The sequence below is a fragment of the Apteryx rowi genome, unplaced genomic scaffold (genome assembly GCF_003343035.1).
Source record: "Apteryx rowi isolate R43461 unplaced genomic scaffold, aptRow1 scaffold_927, whole genome shotgun sequence".
NCBI lineage: Eukaryota > Metazoa > Chordata > Aves > Apterygiformes > Apterygidae > Apteryx > Apteryx rowi.
The window spans coordinates 80517-99102 of NW_020451235.1; the positions used below are offsets into that span (position 1 = coordinate 80517).

Sequence of the window (18586 nt, forward strand, 5' to 3'; positions counted from 1 at the left end):
GTTGATTACTGCGGGGCCCCGGTCTCACCCCCCCCCCCATCTGAGGGGCGGAAGTGACGGGCGGGCGGGTTTTGTTTTCAGCCCCAGCGGGTGTCTGTGTTCCATTTCTCTGAGGGACAGCAAGCGAAGGAGCCAGGTGCTGTAGCTCGTCTCCCACCCGTTTGCCGCGAGGTGGGTAATTTCCAAGGTGAAAATCAGATCTGGACACCGCTAAATACGCTGGTTCCAGGTTTGGATAGTGGTGGTTTAATCTCCAGGTGGGCGTCTTGTGCCCCAGCAGCCTTAGCTCTGAGCAGCTTGTTTTTCTGGAAGAACTGTGATGAGAGGAAGTTTCTTGTTTGCCTGTGTCTGTAAAGACGCAGGGATGTCTCTGTTTCGTCTTTTCCTAAAACTGTGAAGTTGCATTTTAAGTCTAGTGCGCAGCTTCCCCTCTGCCAGCCCAGGCTGTTATACGCAATAGGAGAGTGGCCTAACATTGTTAAATCAGGCCTGAGAAGTAAACAGAGAGGGAGATGCTTTGCTCTTCTGCTCTAAGGAAAAGCAGTTGGACAGTTTTACTGGGGAGCTTAAAATGCATAGATGTATGAAACAAAAAACTACGCTGGAGGTCTGACCAGATACGACTATGTCAATAGGATGAGTATTACTTCTCCTTTGATTTTTGTCCGTTTTTCCCCTCTGCTGCAATGTAGAGTAGTCTAGGTGCAGACATTAAAAAGACAAACCACCCCCCCCCAAAAAAAAAAAGAAAAACTTAGTTTTGGTATCTCAAAGTTAAGCTAAGATAAATGCATTTTAGTGTTTATATCTTTCTATTCTGTGTTGAGATTTTTGGTACAACTCTGATTTAATATATCTGGGTTCTGTGACTGTTGCTGTGACTCTAACATGCCTTTTGGGCAAGGTGGAACTTCCTGTTATCTTCTGCAACCCCATCAAAATTGGGAAGGTGTAGGGTTGTTGGAAATGGCCAGGGCATGCATGCCACTTTAAAGTAAAGGAGATGCTTATCATGTGTCAGTTTTCTTACACTAGTTGAATGTTGTGCAGGCTCATCATAATCATATTTTTAGAGTGAGTAAAGGATATTTGAGGTTTGATTGACTAACATTTGTAAAGTATACCACTTTGTTATGTGGAAGGTATGCATATAAACTTCCTTCTTGCATGAAGGCTAGAATGAAATCCTAAGAGTAGAAGTCAGAGCTGTGGATGTCTTGAAGGCAGATTTGGAAGCAAAAGAAAATGAGATAATAATGCTGTTCTAATTTTATTTTTTCTGCTAAAACTTTGTCTTTTAGGCAATGTAAGCATTTTAGTGATATGATAGAGAGGAAACAGGTATGTCAGCTCTTTGTCCACCACCGTCTCCTGCAGTTGCAAAAACAGAGATCTCTTTGAATGGAGAGTCACCTTTATTAGCTGCCACTTTTGCTTACTGGGACAATATTCTTGGCCCCAGAGTGCAACACATCTGGGCCCCAAAGACCGAACAGGTACTTCTCAGTGATGGTGAAATAACTTTTCTTGCTAATCACACCCTGAATGGAGAGATACTTCGGAATGCAGAAAGCGGTGCAATAGATGTGAAGTTTTTCGTCTTGGCGGAGAAAAGAGTAATCATTGTGTCATTAATCTTTGATGGAAACTGGAATGGAGACAGAAGCACATATGGACTGTCAATTATACTTCCACAAAGTGAACTTGGCTTCTACCTGCCTCTTCACAGAGTGTGTGTGGATAGGTTAACACATATTATAAGGAAAGGAAGAATATGGATGCATAAGGTAGGTTGGTTGTTCATTACTAAAAAACAGTTATCTGAGTTGTCTTGAGTAATAGCAAAAGATTAAGATTTGTGATGCTGATTATGTAGCAACCCAAACACAAAAACTATGAGGAAACCGATCTCTCTACAAGTACTGGATTTTGAAGGTAAAAAGTTTTCAAGTTATGTCAGCAAATTCAAAGGTGGATTTTTAGCCATGTGATTTATTGCTGTATATAGGATTAATTGAGCATGCGCCAGTTCATCTAGTTAAAACAGGTGTCCTGTGCAGTGTTTTTAATCTCCCAGAGTTTGAGGAAAATTACTGCTTTTAACTGTGCTAAATAAAGTATTTATATTAGGTGGAATTGTAAAATTACAGTGTTTCAGATCATTGTTTTCATTGATGGTGTCCAAAAAAGGAAACTGTTGGAATGATTTCAAGTTACCATTCATAATACGGTGACTACTGTATACATTCTCAAAAAAGGATATTAACAAACAGTTTGGCAAGACAACTTGCCAGAGTGTTAAGTTGTTGGAGAATCAAGAAAATATATCTCCTTTAGTCCAAATATTACTGCTTTTGAAATGTGAAAAAAGAAACTGTATTAAATTATTTTTGAAGAATTGCACCTTTGGGTTCATTATGGATTTTTCATGATTAAATGGAAATTATTACGTATTTTGTTTAAACATTCCAATAATAACATTCCAATAATAAAAATAAAAAAAATCTATATAGTTCAAATTGTCTAAAAGAAGCAGATTGCATTTCAGATGTAATGTCTGTGGTGATGTATGATTGCCTGATGAAGTTTTTGCTTCTGTTCTGTTTTGAGACCTCTAGTCAACATATTTTAAACTTCATTTTGAGGTACTCTAATCTGAATAAGATTCCAAAAATAATAATTTGCTGTTACATTTTAAATTGTAATTTCCTTTTTGTTACACTAACAAAGACTAGTGTTTTTTGCTGTATGGCTTGGAGATGGCTGTGTCCCGTTTCACATCCACTCTTGTTACTTCTGATGTTTGCTTTTCAAAGAAAAGGTAGGACTTAAACATTTGTTTTCAGTAGAGTAGAAACATAAATGTTTCATTCCTAATCTAGTCTTCTAAAAGTCAGTTGTTCTCTGGACATTAGTGCTTTTGACATAAAGGAATGCTCGTGCATTAGTTTTACAATTACATAGTTTCTCTGTCATTTAGGGCTCTCTGTACAGACTTCTAATGTGGAATGGTCGAATTAAGCGTTGTGCATCATTAACTACAGTTTGTCTTCCCTCTTTTTGAATCTTGATCCACATCCATCTGTTTCTGCAGTAGAAATGGCCTTTGAGTTGCATTGACAATGATGGAAAGTGTTTTCTGGTGCTATTCTCTGAAGTTAGTTGTGAAGTTCTTCATTCTTTTTCAGTGGTTCTTGAGGTAGGTAGTCCAGCTTGGTCAGTCAAGAGAGTGACATTCTCATATTGGGTTTTTGTGGAAGGTCAAAAGTGTTTCTAGCTTTATCTGTAGATCCTCAGCCTTACCAAGAAGAGAGAAAATTATATTAAAAATTTAGATTAAAATTTAGGCATGAGTAGTGTTATCAAATTTAGGCATGAGCAGTGTATTAAGACAGGCCCAAATATTACAGTTTCCAGTTTCTGATAGTTCAGCAAGCATGGCTACACCAGAAAAAATGATGTTGAAGTCTTATCTCAAAGGAACTGTGTATCTGTTCCAGCATTTGTAATGGTTGTTGTGGTTATCAGTTCTCATGAGTTCTATTTAGGGATGGACAACAGTTCCAACCAGACTTTAGAAGAGAAGAAACCTGAACTCAGGACTAGGAGAAATGTGGAGCAGTGTTCAGACTGGCAAAGACAAGCGACTCCAAACAAGTCTTCTATATGTGTTTATAAATCCCTTTTATTCACTCAGATTTCTTGTTCCAATTGTTTGTCTAATAATTCATAGCAGCTGTATTTCTAAAAAGAAGTGGCTTACGGTGTTCAGCCTCATCTTCATGAAGACTGATTTATTTTAAAGCAAAGGATCTTCATTGTCAAGGAAGCCTTATGACACTGATGCTGAAGTCACAATGGAGGTGCCCTGAAGGAATCTGCATAGTATCTGTGTTGTCTTTCATAGGCACTACTTTCAGATTGTTAGACAAGTCTTAGTACCGTTTGAGGGCAATTTACTATAGCTTGCCTTTTATTCATCGACTGCAAAGAGGTTAGATAAGCTCTTCACCCACTTGAGTTTGATGAACTTCGAGTAGTTCAGTCAGAGGAGAGTAACCACAAAAAATGCAGTAACTTCTCAGCATCTAGCAAAAGATACCATTAGTTCTTGCAGCATCTTCTATTTTTGCATCTTGTAGTGATTGATCAAGTGATTAAGGCTTTCATTATGAATAATAACTGGATTCTGTTGTAAGTTACATTTTGAATGTTGTTTGCTACTGAGCTGCTGATGAGTGTTTTGAGAGCCTAGTCCAGTCTCTTACGCAGCGTGTGTTTTATGTACTTTGAGGTTTCATGTCACCTGTACTTGGTTTTAAAACAGTGGGCATGTTTTGAAGACTTGTCAGTGTCTCAAGATGTGGAAATAATCCTGTCTTTCCTCCCCTCCCCAAACCAATAGTTTTCCTTATCCTGGAGGAATTCCTTATCCTCATTTTCTCCTGTTTCATCAGGAACCATCAGTCTGTACATTATCCGTTTGAAAATAAAAGTCCACGAAGTGGAATTCTGCACCTTAATCTCCTGATCATCTGTCATTTTCTTGGTCTGTAACAAAGGAACTATTAATCTGTTGTCATTGTTGTCCCACTCTCCCTTTCCTGCTACTCCTGCTCAAACATATAAGAGGTTTGGTGGGGAGCAGAGCAGAGAGGATTGATCTCTTTAAAGTGACATCACTTCCTACTAATGTCAACTCTGTAAAAGAAAAAGACTTGAACATCAAAATTTGAATCTAAGAAGCATGATTCTACAGGGAAGAGATTTTGCCATTTGACTGTTGTGTGCATACATGTGTAGACAAATACCAGAGCTTTTATATTTAACTGCTTCTCTTGCTCAGGAGAGGCAAGAACATTTCCAGAAGATTGTCTTGGAAGGCACGGAGAGAATGGAGGATCAGGTAAGACCATCTGGTTGATGCATATGGCACACCATCACAAAAATATTTGACTGGATCTGGTGACTGTAGAACTTGGTGCTGCTTCTCATTTCTGGGATCCAGGAAGATACTTTGGACTGGCTGATGACCTGCCGTGCACATGAGGCAAACTTACTGAAGATAGGATGATGGAAGCTGTGAACAAATTGAAGGAAAATATTTTCCATCCCTTTAAGTGTAAAAGGGAAATCTGTGAAGAATATTACCATTCAGAAGAGGGAAGTTTTTTATTTGAACTTCAAGTTCCCTAAAGGTAGTAGCTTCCACAGATTTATGCTCTCCTCCTGTCAAGGGTAGTTTTTCACTAGGTCATTACCTTTTCAAGTTACAGAGGTGTACAGAGTCTGTCATGTTGGAGTATGGTTGTAGACTTGATGGATGAGACTGTGAAGAGAATTCAGTTTCTGAAAACATAAATATGAAAGTGTGATTTTCGGTTTTGTGTGAAAGATAGAACAAGAGAAATAATTTCCTATGTTAATAACTAATAAGCCTGGTACTGTTTTCCTGTCACTGCTAAAACATTATAGTTTGAATCTGTAAGCTTAACAGTAATTGCATATAATACGGTATGAATTGTATCATTCCAAATATGTCCTGTCTGGGCCAATCAAACTGATCTGGCGAATTAGCATAGGACCCTGGAAATACATTTTACATGTCTTGTTAAAAAGTGAACTGCATGTTTCCTGTTCACAATTGCTGATGAGCAAAGTTGAAGAAGTCTATGTATCAATTAACTCCCATACCACACTTCCAAATAATAGAAAGTTAAAGATGCTTTGCCTGTAATATTGCAAGTTTGTCCCTGGTAACTTCCTGTACTGCATGATGTGCTTTTACTTCAAACGTTATTTATTCCACAGGGCCAGAGCATCATTCCAATGCTGACAGGAGAAGTTATTCCTGTAATGGAACTCCTTTCCTCTATGAAATCACACAGTGTTTCAGAAGAAATAGATGTAAGTCCTTATGTTTATTGCCTTCTGAATAAGAAAATGATTTTGCCATTCTCATTTGATGCTCTCTTTGACAGGAAAAAAAACCCTACAGAGCTGTCACAAATTCTTGTACAGTTTAGGTGTTTGACATCAAGCTCTACTTAATGGTATATGGGATGGTTTAACATAACAGTTTTAGTTTGGTAAATATAACAGTACTAGCAGTGGATTTTTGCTCAGCACTTAGCAAAATTACCTACCAATGATATCATTTTTAAAAGAGAGGGGGAAAGGCTGTTCATACACAACAAAATAAATGAAGAGGTAACCAGTTTAATGTTAATACCTGTTTCAGTGTGGTTTGGTGTTCTCATGAAAGAAGTGGAAGTGATTTGACTTAAGGTATTCTGGATAAAGCATTAGAAAAATAAATTGGGCACAGTCTGACTGTCATGATGGAGAAACAAGTTTAATGATCCAGTGACTTAGTTTGTTCTTTCAATATCCTTTGGCTGAAGCCAGAAGGCCTTTTTAACGTTTTGGTTTTCTGGCAGTGTTATAACTTAGTTTAAGCAGATTCCAAACAGAGCAGATCCTAAACAGTCAATACCTATAATTAAAAACAAAATGAGTTATTTAAAAGGTGTCGCACATCCTTGTCTAACCTTTGTTTATATTTATTGCATTTCAGATAAGTGATACAGTGCTAAATGATGATGACATTGGGGATAGTTGCCATGAAGGCTTTCTCCTCAAGTATGAAATTCAGTTTTGATTTATGCTGTCGTAAAATGATTTAGACTTGTGTGTGTGTGTATCTATAAATATGTGTGCATGTGAGTATGTCTTAGATTAGTTTTCTTTATAGGAGGGGGAAAATGACATGTATTCAACTCTTTGAGATTTTTATGTGTAAAATGCTGTAAAAGTTGTTTCCTTTTTAAAAGAATGGCCCTGAGCTAATAGCTGCCGCTGCTTATTGTCACAGAGTTATTGCTTTAGGTACCAAATATTTTATTTTTTGATACAAATCAAAGTCTTGCATCTTTTTGAAATACCAAATATTGGGTGTGTTATTGTGAATAAAAGTCACTGAAGGTGCGGCATATAGGACATTCATTATTATATTATGTGTTTTTGCTTTATTCCCTATTTTTAATGTATAACTAGAAATAGTTGCACCTCAGAGCAACTTAGTCTCCTGTGGGAAGCATATTTCATGGATTTTAATAGATCATCTGTTACCTTTCAAAATATCTCCCCTACAACTACATTAATTTCTGTAGTGCTTAGCTGCAAAGAATTTATAGTCTGTTTATACAGTATCACATATTCTTTCAGTACTGCACAAATTCATGTGTTAAATTTACTAGTTCTTCACAATGATGTAGTATTTAGTTTTATAGAGAACTTGGGTTCTGTTTGTGTTTTTAGTCCTGTAAGGCTAGCAATCTTTAAGAAATAATGTAGTGAATATTGTTGGATGAATTATTGTAAGCAACTAGAGTCATTGATCCTATGATGATAAGTTACTTTTTTATCAGAAGCAGGTAATAGACTTCTTGCTGCTACTTCTCTTGCCTGGATAAAATTTTCAGGAAGAAGGATAGCTTGGCCATTTGTCTAAAGTGTCCAAACGTCAGGGACCCTGGCTGGAACATACCTGTTGTTCTGACATGCTGCTGACAACATCCAAATGAACAGCACTGCAGATGTACAGCATTGCACAATAATCCCAAAATATCAGGGTCATTGCATATGTTTTAGTTGTATATCTTTACAGTTATCTGAAGTGGTGTTTTGCATACTTCCTTGTTATGTGATTTTTTTGTATACACCCCTTTCCTCCTTTTATAGCTTTCTTAAAATTACTGCTAATAGTAGCAAGGTCCTACAGTTTTATACAGCTGTTGGGCAAGCAATGGCAGGGTTATTAAACAGAAGTGATGTAACTGATCTAATGAATGATCTGACGAACTCCGTCTTCAAGGATGAAGGTTCAGTTAAGCTTCCTGTGCTGTTCTATTTAAAACTGCTTTTTAGAGGGTAGCAGAGCTTATCAACTCATCTGGGTTCAGGTCTCAAGTCTAATATAGTGTTGGTATGGATTTCTAAACTTCACTGAATAAAAATTGGATTGCACAAAGTGACGAATTCATCTGTACGCAGATAGCCTTGAATCTAACTATTTTAAAAATATTTGGTAAGTTAAATAGTAGTAGGTCCACTGTGAAGTCCACCTGTAGGACTTGAGAGTCTCAGCATAGCTATTACGATTTTAACCAGTTTAGAGGGGTTTATTAGAGCTGGTTAAACACAATACAATCAGTCCTTCAGTTCAGATACTTCCATGTATTCATAGATGTTGGAAAAAGCTTTCTAATTACAAGGATAGCTAGACGTTTGAAGCTGTGAGGCAGGTGTTGGTTTGAGAGAGTTGTGTAGAGTGATGACGAAACCTCAACAGAAGACAACTCTTAACCTGTTCTTAAGAGACAAGTTTAGCACAGGTATACTTGTTGCAGCCTCCAAACTTAGGAGTAACTAAATCAGAGCTGTGCTGCTGGCAACTCATAAGACAAGACCATCCAATTCCCAGTGTGCCATTTTATATGGAGAAGCTCAAGCCTATGAAGTGCTCTTGCCCATGTAGTTAGCAAGCATAGGGCAGTTCACCTACCAAGTGTCCCAAAACTGGTATCTGACCCACAGTTTTAGAAAACGAGGACAACTATGGAATAGGTCATCTTTCAAGATGTTTTCAAACCCTTCATTATCAGCCTTCTGTTATTTTAGATGAATTATTTTATAATGATGCTATAATACAGTTAGTAGCAATAGACAGTTTTGGTTAGCACTGTAAGTGGTGTTTAGAGGTTCTGTCTGCTGGTCTTTCTATGCATCAGACTAAAAATGTAGATATTGCTGAACCTACAGAAATGTAGGTATTGCTAAAATTCCAAAGTTATACTGGGGGTCATAATAATTCTTGTAGATTCATGATAATGGTTATATTTGAAAAGTCTGAATAAATGTATTAATCTGTTTTAATTTGCAGTGCAATTAGTTCACATCTGCAGACCTGTGGTTGTTCTGTAGTTGTAGGAAGCAGTGCAGAAAAAGTTAATAAGGTAAGGCACTTTGTAAAAATCAGCATTCAAGTTTGGTTTGTTAAGAGTGTTAGTGTGTCATTTGCAGCAAGGGTTGCCTATGAACATACCTGAGGTTGAAGAAAGAGGGAGTATCATTGTCTAGTTATCTTACTTCAGTTGATTGCTCTAGCACTTCATAATTCTGCTTGAAAAGTGGCTTATCAATTGTATTCTGGCAGCTTTAAGCAAACCAATATATTTAATTTTATTCATACTGGATATAATGAATAGTGAATGGGTCAGAAATTTTAAAATCAGATTTGTTAGCTATAAATATAAACTGAACCACTCTGAAGTGACTTGCGCAGTTCAGCTATGTCAGTGGGTGTTGTCCATGTACTTTAAGAAATGAGTATCTGCATAATTTTGCTATTCTGGGGAATAAATATACTTCTGCATCATGAATTGCTTATGTTTCATGAAACCTCAAAGCTGTTATGCATCTGTAGTCACACACACACCTCAGAATGTGCAAGCTTACTAGGATCTTACACTATTACCATCAGTTCCAAGACTTTTGTCTGCGTAGCTGTGTTTGTGTTGACTCTTTGTCTTCAGCCTGTTTGAAACTAATTGGTAAATAACTGTACAGTTTAATTGATAGATCCTTAAATTAAGTTTGACTCAACTTTTCAGAAGAGCCAGAGAGATGCAAAGCACGGATATAAACTCCTGAAACTGAGCCCTGTAGCAACAAAATACGCAGTATTTCAGCGTAGTTGTTGGAGCACGTGTAAAATTGACACTTATCAGTAGGCATAATGCTAGGGAGCTTCCAGGTCTAGAAACAATGGGCAGCACTAGCTTCACCTCTTAACAGAGAAGAGTAAAATGTACATACATCATTATGGTCCAAAAGTCATGTTTAGAGGCTCTTATTTCAGAACAGTAAAATTATTACCTTTTTGTGGTAGACATCCCTTTCCTCATTTTGTTAATTTTTTTTTTAACTCTCTTCTAAATCTGTTACCAAATACTTAACTTGAACCAATATGAAATTATCTGCTTAGTTTTTCCTGTAATATTTTTGTGCAAATACAGAGAATTTTTTGATGCTTATTTTAAGCTTACAAAGTGTTTGAAGGAAAAGTCAAAGGAGGATATTTTTCTTATTCAGAATTTTCAAAAAGCTGTGTATAAAAATGTATTTGGATTATATATAAATGCTAGTTTCAAATAAATTGAAAACAGTTCCTGGAAGAGATATATCTGTGTTTACAGTCCACTGAAGTATTTCTTAAAGCTTATTTATGGCATAAGGCAGTATATCAGCCTTTCATTCAGAAGGATTTCCCTTTGACTTGCTTTTAATTAGACTGTTATTCCATCTCTTCTAATAAATACACTAAAGTTAATCTTCAGTCAAACTATGCAGAGACAAATCATGGAAAAAATGTTTTTTCAAGAGGAAACGGAATTCGCTAAATAAATTGCCTCTCTGCACTCACAGTTTAGTCCTCTAATAAGCCCATTTGATTCAGAATATCCCTGCAACTGGGAATGGAAAGAAGGGTGTCATAAAAACATGTGATCCTAGAGGCTTCGGGTGTTGCGTGCCATTGCATTTAATGAGTACAGTGGTACTGCTGTGAGTGTTGCTCTGGGCAATGTAATAACAATATTTTCATATTCTGAGACCATGACAAGGCTCCTGGAGTACACATGTGGAGAAGCAGTATAGTCAAATAACTTCATTTACTGATAGAAAATACTTTTCTATATTGGGGTTTTCTGTCTGATCATGTTTTTAATTATGATGTACTGATCATTGAGTTCTAGTTTATTTTGCAAGATTGAAACCTTCCTTTTAGAAAGACTTCTCATTTTAATCCTTGGTACTGATCCCCTTTTCTGATACATGTATAAATGTATCTGTGTGTGTACTGTTGCAACATAAAATAAAAATTAAAAATACTAGACCTGTTGAATATTTTATAGGTTCATTATGTAACTATATATATTAGCTACACTGCAATATATTCTTTTTTTTTTTTAAGGTTCACAAAAAAGCAAGGCTTCTTCAGTAAACCTGTGTTTTGAAATAAGCACTTCATTATGTTTTTAAAAAATGAGAAAGAAAGGAATTGTTTTGTGTGTATTGAGAGTGATAGTAAAGCACCTCTGATTAAATGAACAATAACAGCTGACATTCTAATCATGAGCAATAGGGAATTGGAGAAAAGAAAATTCTCAATTCTTAGCTGAAATCTGCTAACTGGAATTAGTGAGTACTGCTTCAGGCATGTAAGATGCACACTTTCTATCATGAAGGAGGAGATGTTAAAGGCTTAACTAGTTAGGAGTGTTTAAAAAAATTTATTGATAAGAATAAGTATTGATATGTTTTGGGAAAAAAAAAGTCTAGAAGAACGTGAGTCTCAAGATATATCCAGGGCAAAATTTCATAAATCCTACACAAGTCCTTATCAGTATTGTACTCTTTTGTCATGGTACAACTGTTCTAAAGAAACTGCTTTCTTCATGGCATACTTCAACTTTCCATATAACAAAAAAACACCTGTTGTATCTTGCTGAAGTGGCAAAGAGCGTAAGTCAGAAACTAGGACACCGTTGTGTCAGGTGGTGTACAAAGATATTGCACAAGGATGGATCCTTCCCAAACACCTTACAGACAGAGAAGAAAGTACAAGTTAAGACTGTAAGATTAGTACAGTGGAATATATGTTAGTATTTGAAGAAGATTATTTGTAGCTGTAGCACAGGAGTATGCAAAAGGATAATGAAATAGGTTTTTTTGCTTTTAATGGAGAGCTTGCAGAAATAATGTTGAGGAAACATAATAAGCATGGATGCTTATTTAAAAAGAATTAACTTTGCCTTATTGGAGACAATAGCTAGTGTTTCAGTATGCAGCAAATAACAGGCTTAAATGGGCCAGGAAAGTAATCATAGTAACTCATTTTTAAGTAATAGGAAAAGCTAACAGAAGCAAAAGTGGTTTGTCCTATGTAGTTGGCTAAAAAGTGAGCTTTGGCAAAAGGTGTGGAGTTTTGCTCCACAGGAAGTTGGAGTAATACAGCTTATGTCTTTATAATTTAAATGTGTCACTGTTCTCTCATGTTACCCATTTTCTGGGTCTCTAATAAGTGTGATGAACTTTTCCATTTAGCATTTGAAATGCTTAGTACATTCTAGTCAAAAATTGTTTTTCAGGATCACCTTAGTCTTTAAGTTTTCCTGTCTTTACAAAACTGTTTTTATAATGCAGATTGTGAGAACATTGTGTCTCTTTCTTACGCCGTCAGAACGGAAATGTTCCAGACTATGTAGAAATGAGTCTTCTTTCAAGTATGAGTCGGGACTTTTTGTTCAAGGATTACTCAAAGTAAGTTCATTAGGCAAGTTTTATTCTCCAGTAGCTTAAGAGCATTCTTCAGTGTGTGTGTGTGTATGTGTGTGCATATCTGATATGCACACACAAATGCACACATTCATGCCTAAAGAAACGTGTTGTCTTTCCTTCATTCCTTTCTAGTGCTATAAGTATGCCCATAACTATGTGCATGTTAAAATTCCAAGCTATTCTTTTCTCTGAGGCATCTATTTCTTTTGTGCAAATATTTTTCCCAGTTGTTCCTACAGTCTGGGGTACAATAATAATACTCTTGCCTACTTGGGGCTAGGACGGGTCCCAAAAGGCACTGAGTTTTTGTGTTATATCAAAGCCAAAAAAGAGCAGTCCATTAGTCATATGGTTTCCATGTATTTTAAAAGGACTGCAGCAATGAGCGAAGATACATAGAAAAATAATGCTCCTTGCTCTAATGAACATTTAGTCTAAATTTGTCAGATAAATATACTGAATTCTTAATGGGATCAAGAAGCGGATTGTGTGATGATGTAATGTAATAGGTAGGTTAACTCAATATCTGTTTTCTCACTATTACCTTAAGGGAATCATCCATTATTGTAGGACATTTTACTGAGCTTACTGCCACCAATTTTCTCCAATGAAATATGTCTAAACAAATGGCATTTAAACTGTAGGAATGATGTTTTAGTATTGTTTGATTCCACTATAGCTTTGCTTTTTCCAAAGAATAACTAGGAGACTAATTTTTTTCACTATGGCAGGATGCAACAGGAAGCTTTGTGTTGCCCTTCCGTCAAGTAATGTATGCTCCATATCCTACTACACATATAGATGTAGATGTCAATACAGTGAAGCAGATGCCACCTTGTCATGAACACATCTATAACCAGCGACGATATATGAGATCTGAGCTGACAGCATTTTGGAGAGCTAATTCAGATGAAGAGATGTCTCAGGATCCTATTATCCACGCAGATGAGAGTTTCACACCTGATTTGTACGTACTCTCACAACTCTCAAAGTTACTTGATTTGGGTTGAGAGAATAGTAGTGTAAAGCTTTCTAATTAAAGTGCAGGATGGGGGCTTTTTCTTGTAAGAAGCTACTTCAACTGTGGTAGTTGCTGCTCTTTTGGAATTTACTGGTTCTGTCAGTAGTCTTGCTGCATTAAATGTTACTGAAATTCATTTTCAGTGACAATTCTGACAGTGTTTTGTTCATTTTGTTGCCTGGTTTTAAATGGGAATATACGACAGCTAAGTGTATTTGACAGGGCCCAACGGCTTTCCTGGTTTTGGTTCATTTCACATGAAAAAGTTTGGCATAGAAATTCTGTATTACCTTTAAAAATGGCAGGATTATAATTCACTAAAATTGAGTTCACTTGCTTTCTGCCAGACCATAAGCAGTAATGCTGTTCTTGTACAGAAGTGTTTAGTGTCTCTTCATGGCATTACCTCACATGTTTGTTTGCTTTCATTGCTACAGAAATGTCTTTCAAGATATCCTGCATCGAGATACATTGGTAAAAGCCTTCCTGGATCAGGTATTGGTTGTTTTTGCAGAAAGAACAAGAGTTAAAAATCAGTACTTTGGGCTCTAATAATACATAATTTAACACAAATAGCAGGTAGCTCCTTTTCGTATTGGTGCTGTGATTTTTTTTTTTCTACATAGCTAGGGAGAAGGCATCTAACAATGACCATTTAAAATGTCTGGTTGGTAACACAGATGATCTTTGAAAATATTTAAACTTAATTTGAATATTAGGATAATACTGAAAGTCCTACTTATTAAGTATGAAAAACAATGCACATTTTCTATTACTATCCAACAATGTCTGGAATTACAACATTGGAAAAGCTACCTGAGATTCTTTTCAAATAATCTGAAAAAGGAAAATATAACTCAGTCCTAATAGAATTGTGAAACAGCTTAATTTACTGCATCTGAGCAGCTAGAGAACTAAGAATGTATTTTGGGTATATCTATGAATCCACTGGTAATATGTTTGCTTTGATATATTAGGAACCTGTTTGTTACACGTGCATGCAACGTTTCTTTATGTTCCACATTCTTAAAATGATTTTTGAATTTCTGTGTCCGACTAATTTTCTGGTGTAATTTTTAACAGATCTTTCACCTGAAACCAGGCTTGTCTCTAAGGAGTACTTTCCTTGCACAATTTCTGCTAGTCCTTCACAGAAAAGCCTTAACTTTAATAAAATACATAGAGGATGACACGTAAGTCAGCAGATAATAGAAAACAGACTCTTAGAAACTAACTTTGTTCTCTTTTACATTATCCAGACTTCAAAAATCCTTTTTTCCTTTCTTGCAGGCAAAAAGGAAAAAAACCTTTTAAGTCTCTTCGTAGCTTAAAGATAGACCTTGACCTAACAGCAGAGGGCGATCTTAACATAATAATGGCCTTGGCTGAGAAGATTAAACCAGGTCTACATTCCTTCATCTTTGGGAGACCATTCTACACTAGTGTACAAGAACGTGATATGCTGATGACATTTTAAAGTTCTCCACTGTTGATGTGTAATATTGCAGTCTTGCATGCCAGTAAAAGAAATCAGTGTGAATGCCACATTTCTGACAATCACCTATCTGATTTATAATGGAGCAATAGTAATAAAGTAACACTACATTATGTCAGAAGCAGGAAGAAATGTTATCAGAGGGAATATCAACTTAACTAGAAAAGCATGATTTTAATGAACCCCTTTCTTCTGTCTACTTTTTTTTAACAGTAAAAATAAATACTACCAGAAGTTCTTTTGTGATATGGACTCAATAGAAAAATTCAAACATGTTTTGGTTTAAGGGTGCTCTTTTTATTTTCCTTCCCCACTGAATTCCTTCAGGTGTGTGCTAGTTTTCCCCTGTTCTGTCAGTATTTGTAGTGTTTCCACAGAAAGCAATGCATCTGTCCTCTCTAGGGGTTAGCGGATGAGGCCTTTCCAAAAGTTTCAAGTTTTTAAAAGTGTTCTTACGTATAGGTGGTACAAATCTGAAATATGCCTTCTTTGGTCTCCCTTTATAACACCAGTGACTCCTTCACTTAGAGCATTTAAAGGGGGTTATTTTTTTTTAAGTACCACATGGTGCTATCCTTGTGGGCAAACTTTTGACTGTTAGCAACATAAATTGCAGCACTCTGCACATCAGAACTGGGTCCTTATTTAAGCTGTTTTGTTCATTTAAGTGCCAACCAGGATATTCTGCTACAGATTGTTGGGTCACCCTGCAGTTAAGTATTCAGTAATCCAGCATAATTGAGTTCTTTGGAAACACAAAACAGAAAATTTGTGTTACTCAGCTGCCGTTGTCAGTCTTTGGCTGTTAACTGCCACTGTTTTCTCCATTGTCAGTTTGTATACAGGCCAGATTAAAACATTACCTTGGTGTTCTGTGGGAAGGTCTAATAGCCAAACAGAAAGATAAAATGGGATTTTTTTGCTGTTAATAATAGTCATCTTTAATTCAGGAATCAGTACAACTATGAACTTAAGAGATTAACATTTTACCAAGTGAGTTTTAGTGAAACTCCATCATCTCCAACTTTGCTTTGCTTGACAATAAAAGGAAGTGCAGAAAGTCCTCTATTTGTATACCTTAAACTTTTTCAGTAATATGAAGAGCAGTGGAGTGTGTCAGGTTACCTAGACCCAATTTTTTTTGACACTTTGGCACATGATTAGTGTGTGCTATATTGAAACTGGTGAAACATCTGTATTGCATGATGGTATATTTCTCTTCTTTTTGGACAAAGGCAGGAGTATATTTGTGTCACGTTTTAGTGTAACTTCATAACTAGTTATTAATTGTAAAAGAACTGCTCTTGTGATCTGAAAAGCTGCTATTGCTTTATTGCTGAAATTGTTTATAGCAGTCCTTGGAGGACAGTTCTCTGATTTCAAGATAGTTTTTAGTGCCTCTTCCATGAAATGAGACATACAGTTAACAATTCAGACTCATAATGTTTTCTGAAATGTCAATTACTGTGATCTTAAATGGAATACTACCAGTTTTTAACACATCCAGAATTCTTTTACACTTCATGAAAAGGAAAGATTTACCATTAAATATTGAGAGCTTCTAAAGAAGGGCAGTTGTGTCCCAGCTGTGTACTGTTTTTATGAATGAAAATGATCAGCCTTACCTGGTTGAGTAAGTAGTTGCATCTTGTCCAGCCTTTTTTTTTCCTTTCTTTCTTTTTTTTTGCAATACACTTATGGTACAACTCTTGCAAAATGAGCATCGTCAGGAGAACTTGTCAGAATTACACTGACATAAGTCACTTGTGCTGAGATCCGGTTTGTCTTGCTACCACTTTTCTTTCCTTCTGCACTTTAGTCATTTATCTGTTAGAAATTAGAAAAGAGCCTGATTGGTAAGTTTTTACTCTCATGTCTGAGATAGTGGGGGAAAAAAGTAATAAACTCTTCTGAAACTTACATAGAAGTGGTGTTGAAGTCTAAATAGCTTTAAATGTGGTGCTGGAATTAATCAATTTAGCTTGATAAACATTGGAAACAACACTGACACTACTAACAGTAAAGCTCTAATTGTTTATTGAAGATGCTGTCGCTTTTTGATTAAATGCTGGAAACTTCAATTGCTACTGTTGTTACACTGCTATCAGTGCAGAATGTATTGTGAAGTAAGTTATTAACTGCATCTGCATGTTCTGTTGTAAATTTTGCTCAGGAAAGGAAAGTATTCCAATAAAATTCAGACAGAATTTTTGCCTTGAATTTCTGCTGAAAATTTTTAGAGAATTATTATTCAATATCTGAATCGTGTAAGCCTTTATCCTTTGAAACAAAGAACAAACTTCTTTCTTTCTCATTAAAATTAAAAAAAATGTTTGTTCTGAGATGGTAAATCTTAGGTTGTAATTGATGGACAATCATATATTACCAACACTGATACTGTGTGTGCTGTTTAAAAAGGGCAATTTTTGAAAAATCTCCAAGCTTAGTTTCTCTGGTTCTCTTAGGGATGGGTTCATTTTCAGCTAAGACCAATGTGATTTATTCTTTGAAAAATCAGGCCTCTTGTATGCTTAAAAAAAGGAATTAGGCCCTACTTTTAAAAAGTCTTAATCCTGTATGTGACACTATAGAAATGTTTTAAAGAGTTCACTTATATCCAGCAGTCAGTGAATACCTTTCTTCAGGGTTCCAGTTCCTTATAGCTTAAAAAGTAGGACAAATTTATTACTTTCATTTGGATTTGAGAGTAGTGGTTTAGAGCCTTTTTAGCAACACATTTTTCCTGATCATGTTTCCTGGTCTTCGTACACCTATAAAGGTAGCACAGAAAAACATCCACTATTTTGATACTGCTTATCTAGAATGTCTTTTTTGTTAAGACATAAGAGTGATTGTCCCAATCCTGTATATACACTATGTAGCAATGTCAATTTTCTTTCAGAGCAGAAGAGGTGTTTTGATGTTTTTATCCATGAGCCACCAGTATGATATGTCAACATAGTTTGCCAGGAATTCTATGCTCCTTTCTCTACTAGGAAAAGGTATTTTAATTTCTCTTCTCAGATTTGCAAAGACAAAGGAAACATCTAATATTTGATGACTGTATTTGACTTGATTTTTGCCAGGGAACTTTACCTTCCTTGACATCTCTTGGCAGGATACCATGGCAGGATGCAAGCAGTCAAGGTGGTTTCTGGTACAGGTACTGGATGGGCCAATCAGGGGTGACACAGCTGAGTCTGCTGTTCACTAACAAGGAGGAACTGGCTGGGGCAATGATAATCACAGGCAGCCTTGGCTGTAGTGACTATGAAATAGAGGAGCTCAAGATCCTCTGAGGAAGGCAAAGAGCAGAGCACAAACTTGGGACTTCAAGCAAGCGTACTGGCTTAGTCAGGGAGCAGATATGTGCGATGCTGTGGGAGGCAGCTCTGCAGGACCAAGGAGCTCAGGGAAGCTGACAAGGCTTTAAGGCAAGCATCCTTTAAGCACAAGAGTGGTCCGTGCCAATGCTCAAGTAGACAAGCAAACACCTTGGGAGACCAGCCTGACTAAGCAGGGAACTCATCATGGAGCTTTAATGCCAAAAGGCAGCAGGGAGTGGAGGAGAGGAATTTAGGAATGTTCCGCAGGCATGCAGGGGTGGTGTCAGGAAAGCCAAACCTCAAATGGAGCAGAGACTGGTGAGAGAGGTCAAAGGCAACAAG

General features: G+C 36.5%; 1 protein-coding gene across 8 annotated transcripts; it reads left to right on the forward strand.

The window, feature by feature from the left end:
- The first annotated feature begins 43 nt into the window (after positions 1 to 43).
- On the forward strand, positions 44 to 17138 carry CUNH9orf72 (chromosome unknown C9orf72 homolog). Of its 8 annotated transcripts, none has more exons than XM_026091816.1 (11): positions 54 to 187; positions 1302 to 1787; positions 4847 to 4906; positions 5812 to 5907; positions 6578 to 6642; positions 8945 to 9017; positions 12268 to 12384; positions 13134 to 13369; positions 13861 to 13918; positions 14507 to 14616; positions 14714 to 14900. In XM_026091816.1, the coding sequence occupies exons 2-11, from the start codon at positions 1344 to 1346 to the stop codon at positions 14898 to 14900; spliced, it is 1446 nt and encodes a 481-aa protein (XP_025947601.1). In that variant the 5' UTR covers positions 54 to 187; positions 1302 to 1343. The 8 variants fall into 8 exon arrangements, with proteins under 8 accessions (XP_025947607.1, XP_025947605.1, XP_025947608.1 ...); XM_026091815.1 differs by having other exon boundaries at positions 56 to 171; positions 14714 to 17138; XM_026091817.1 differs by having other exon boundaries at positions 99 to 136.
- Positions 17139 to 18586: the final 1448 nt, after the last annotated feature.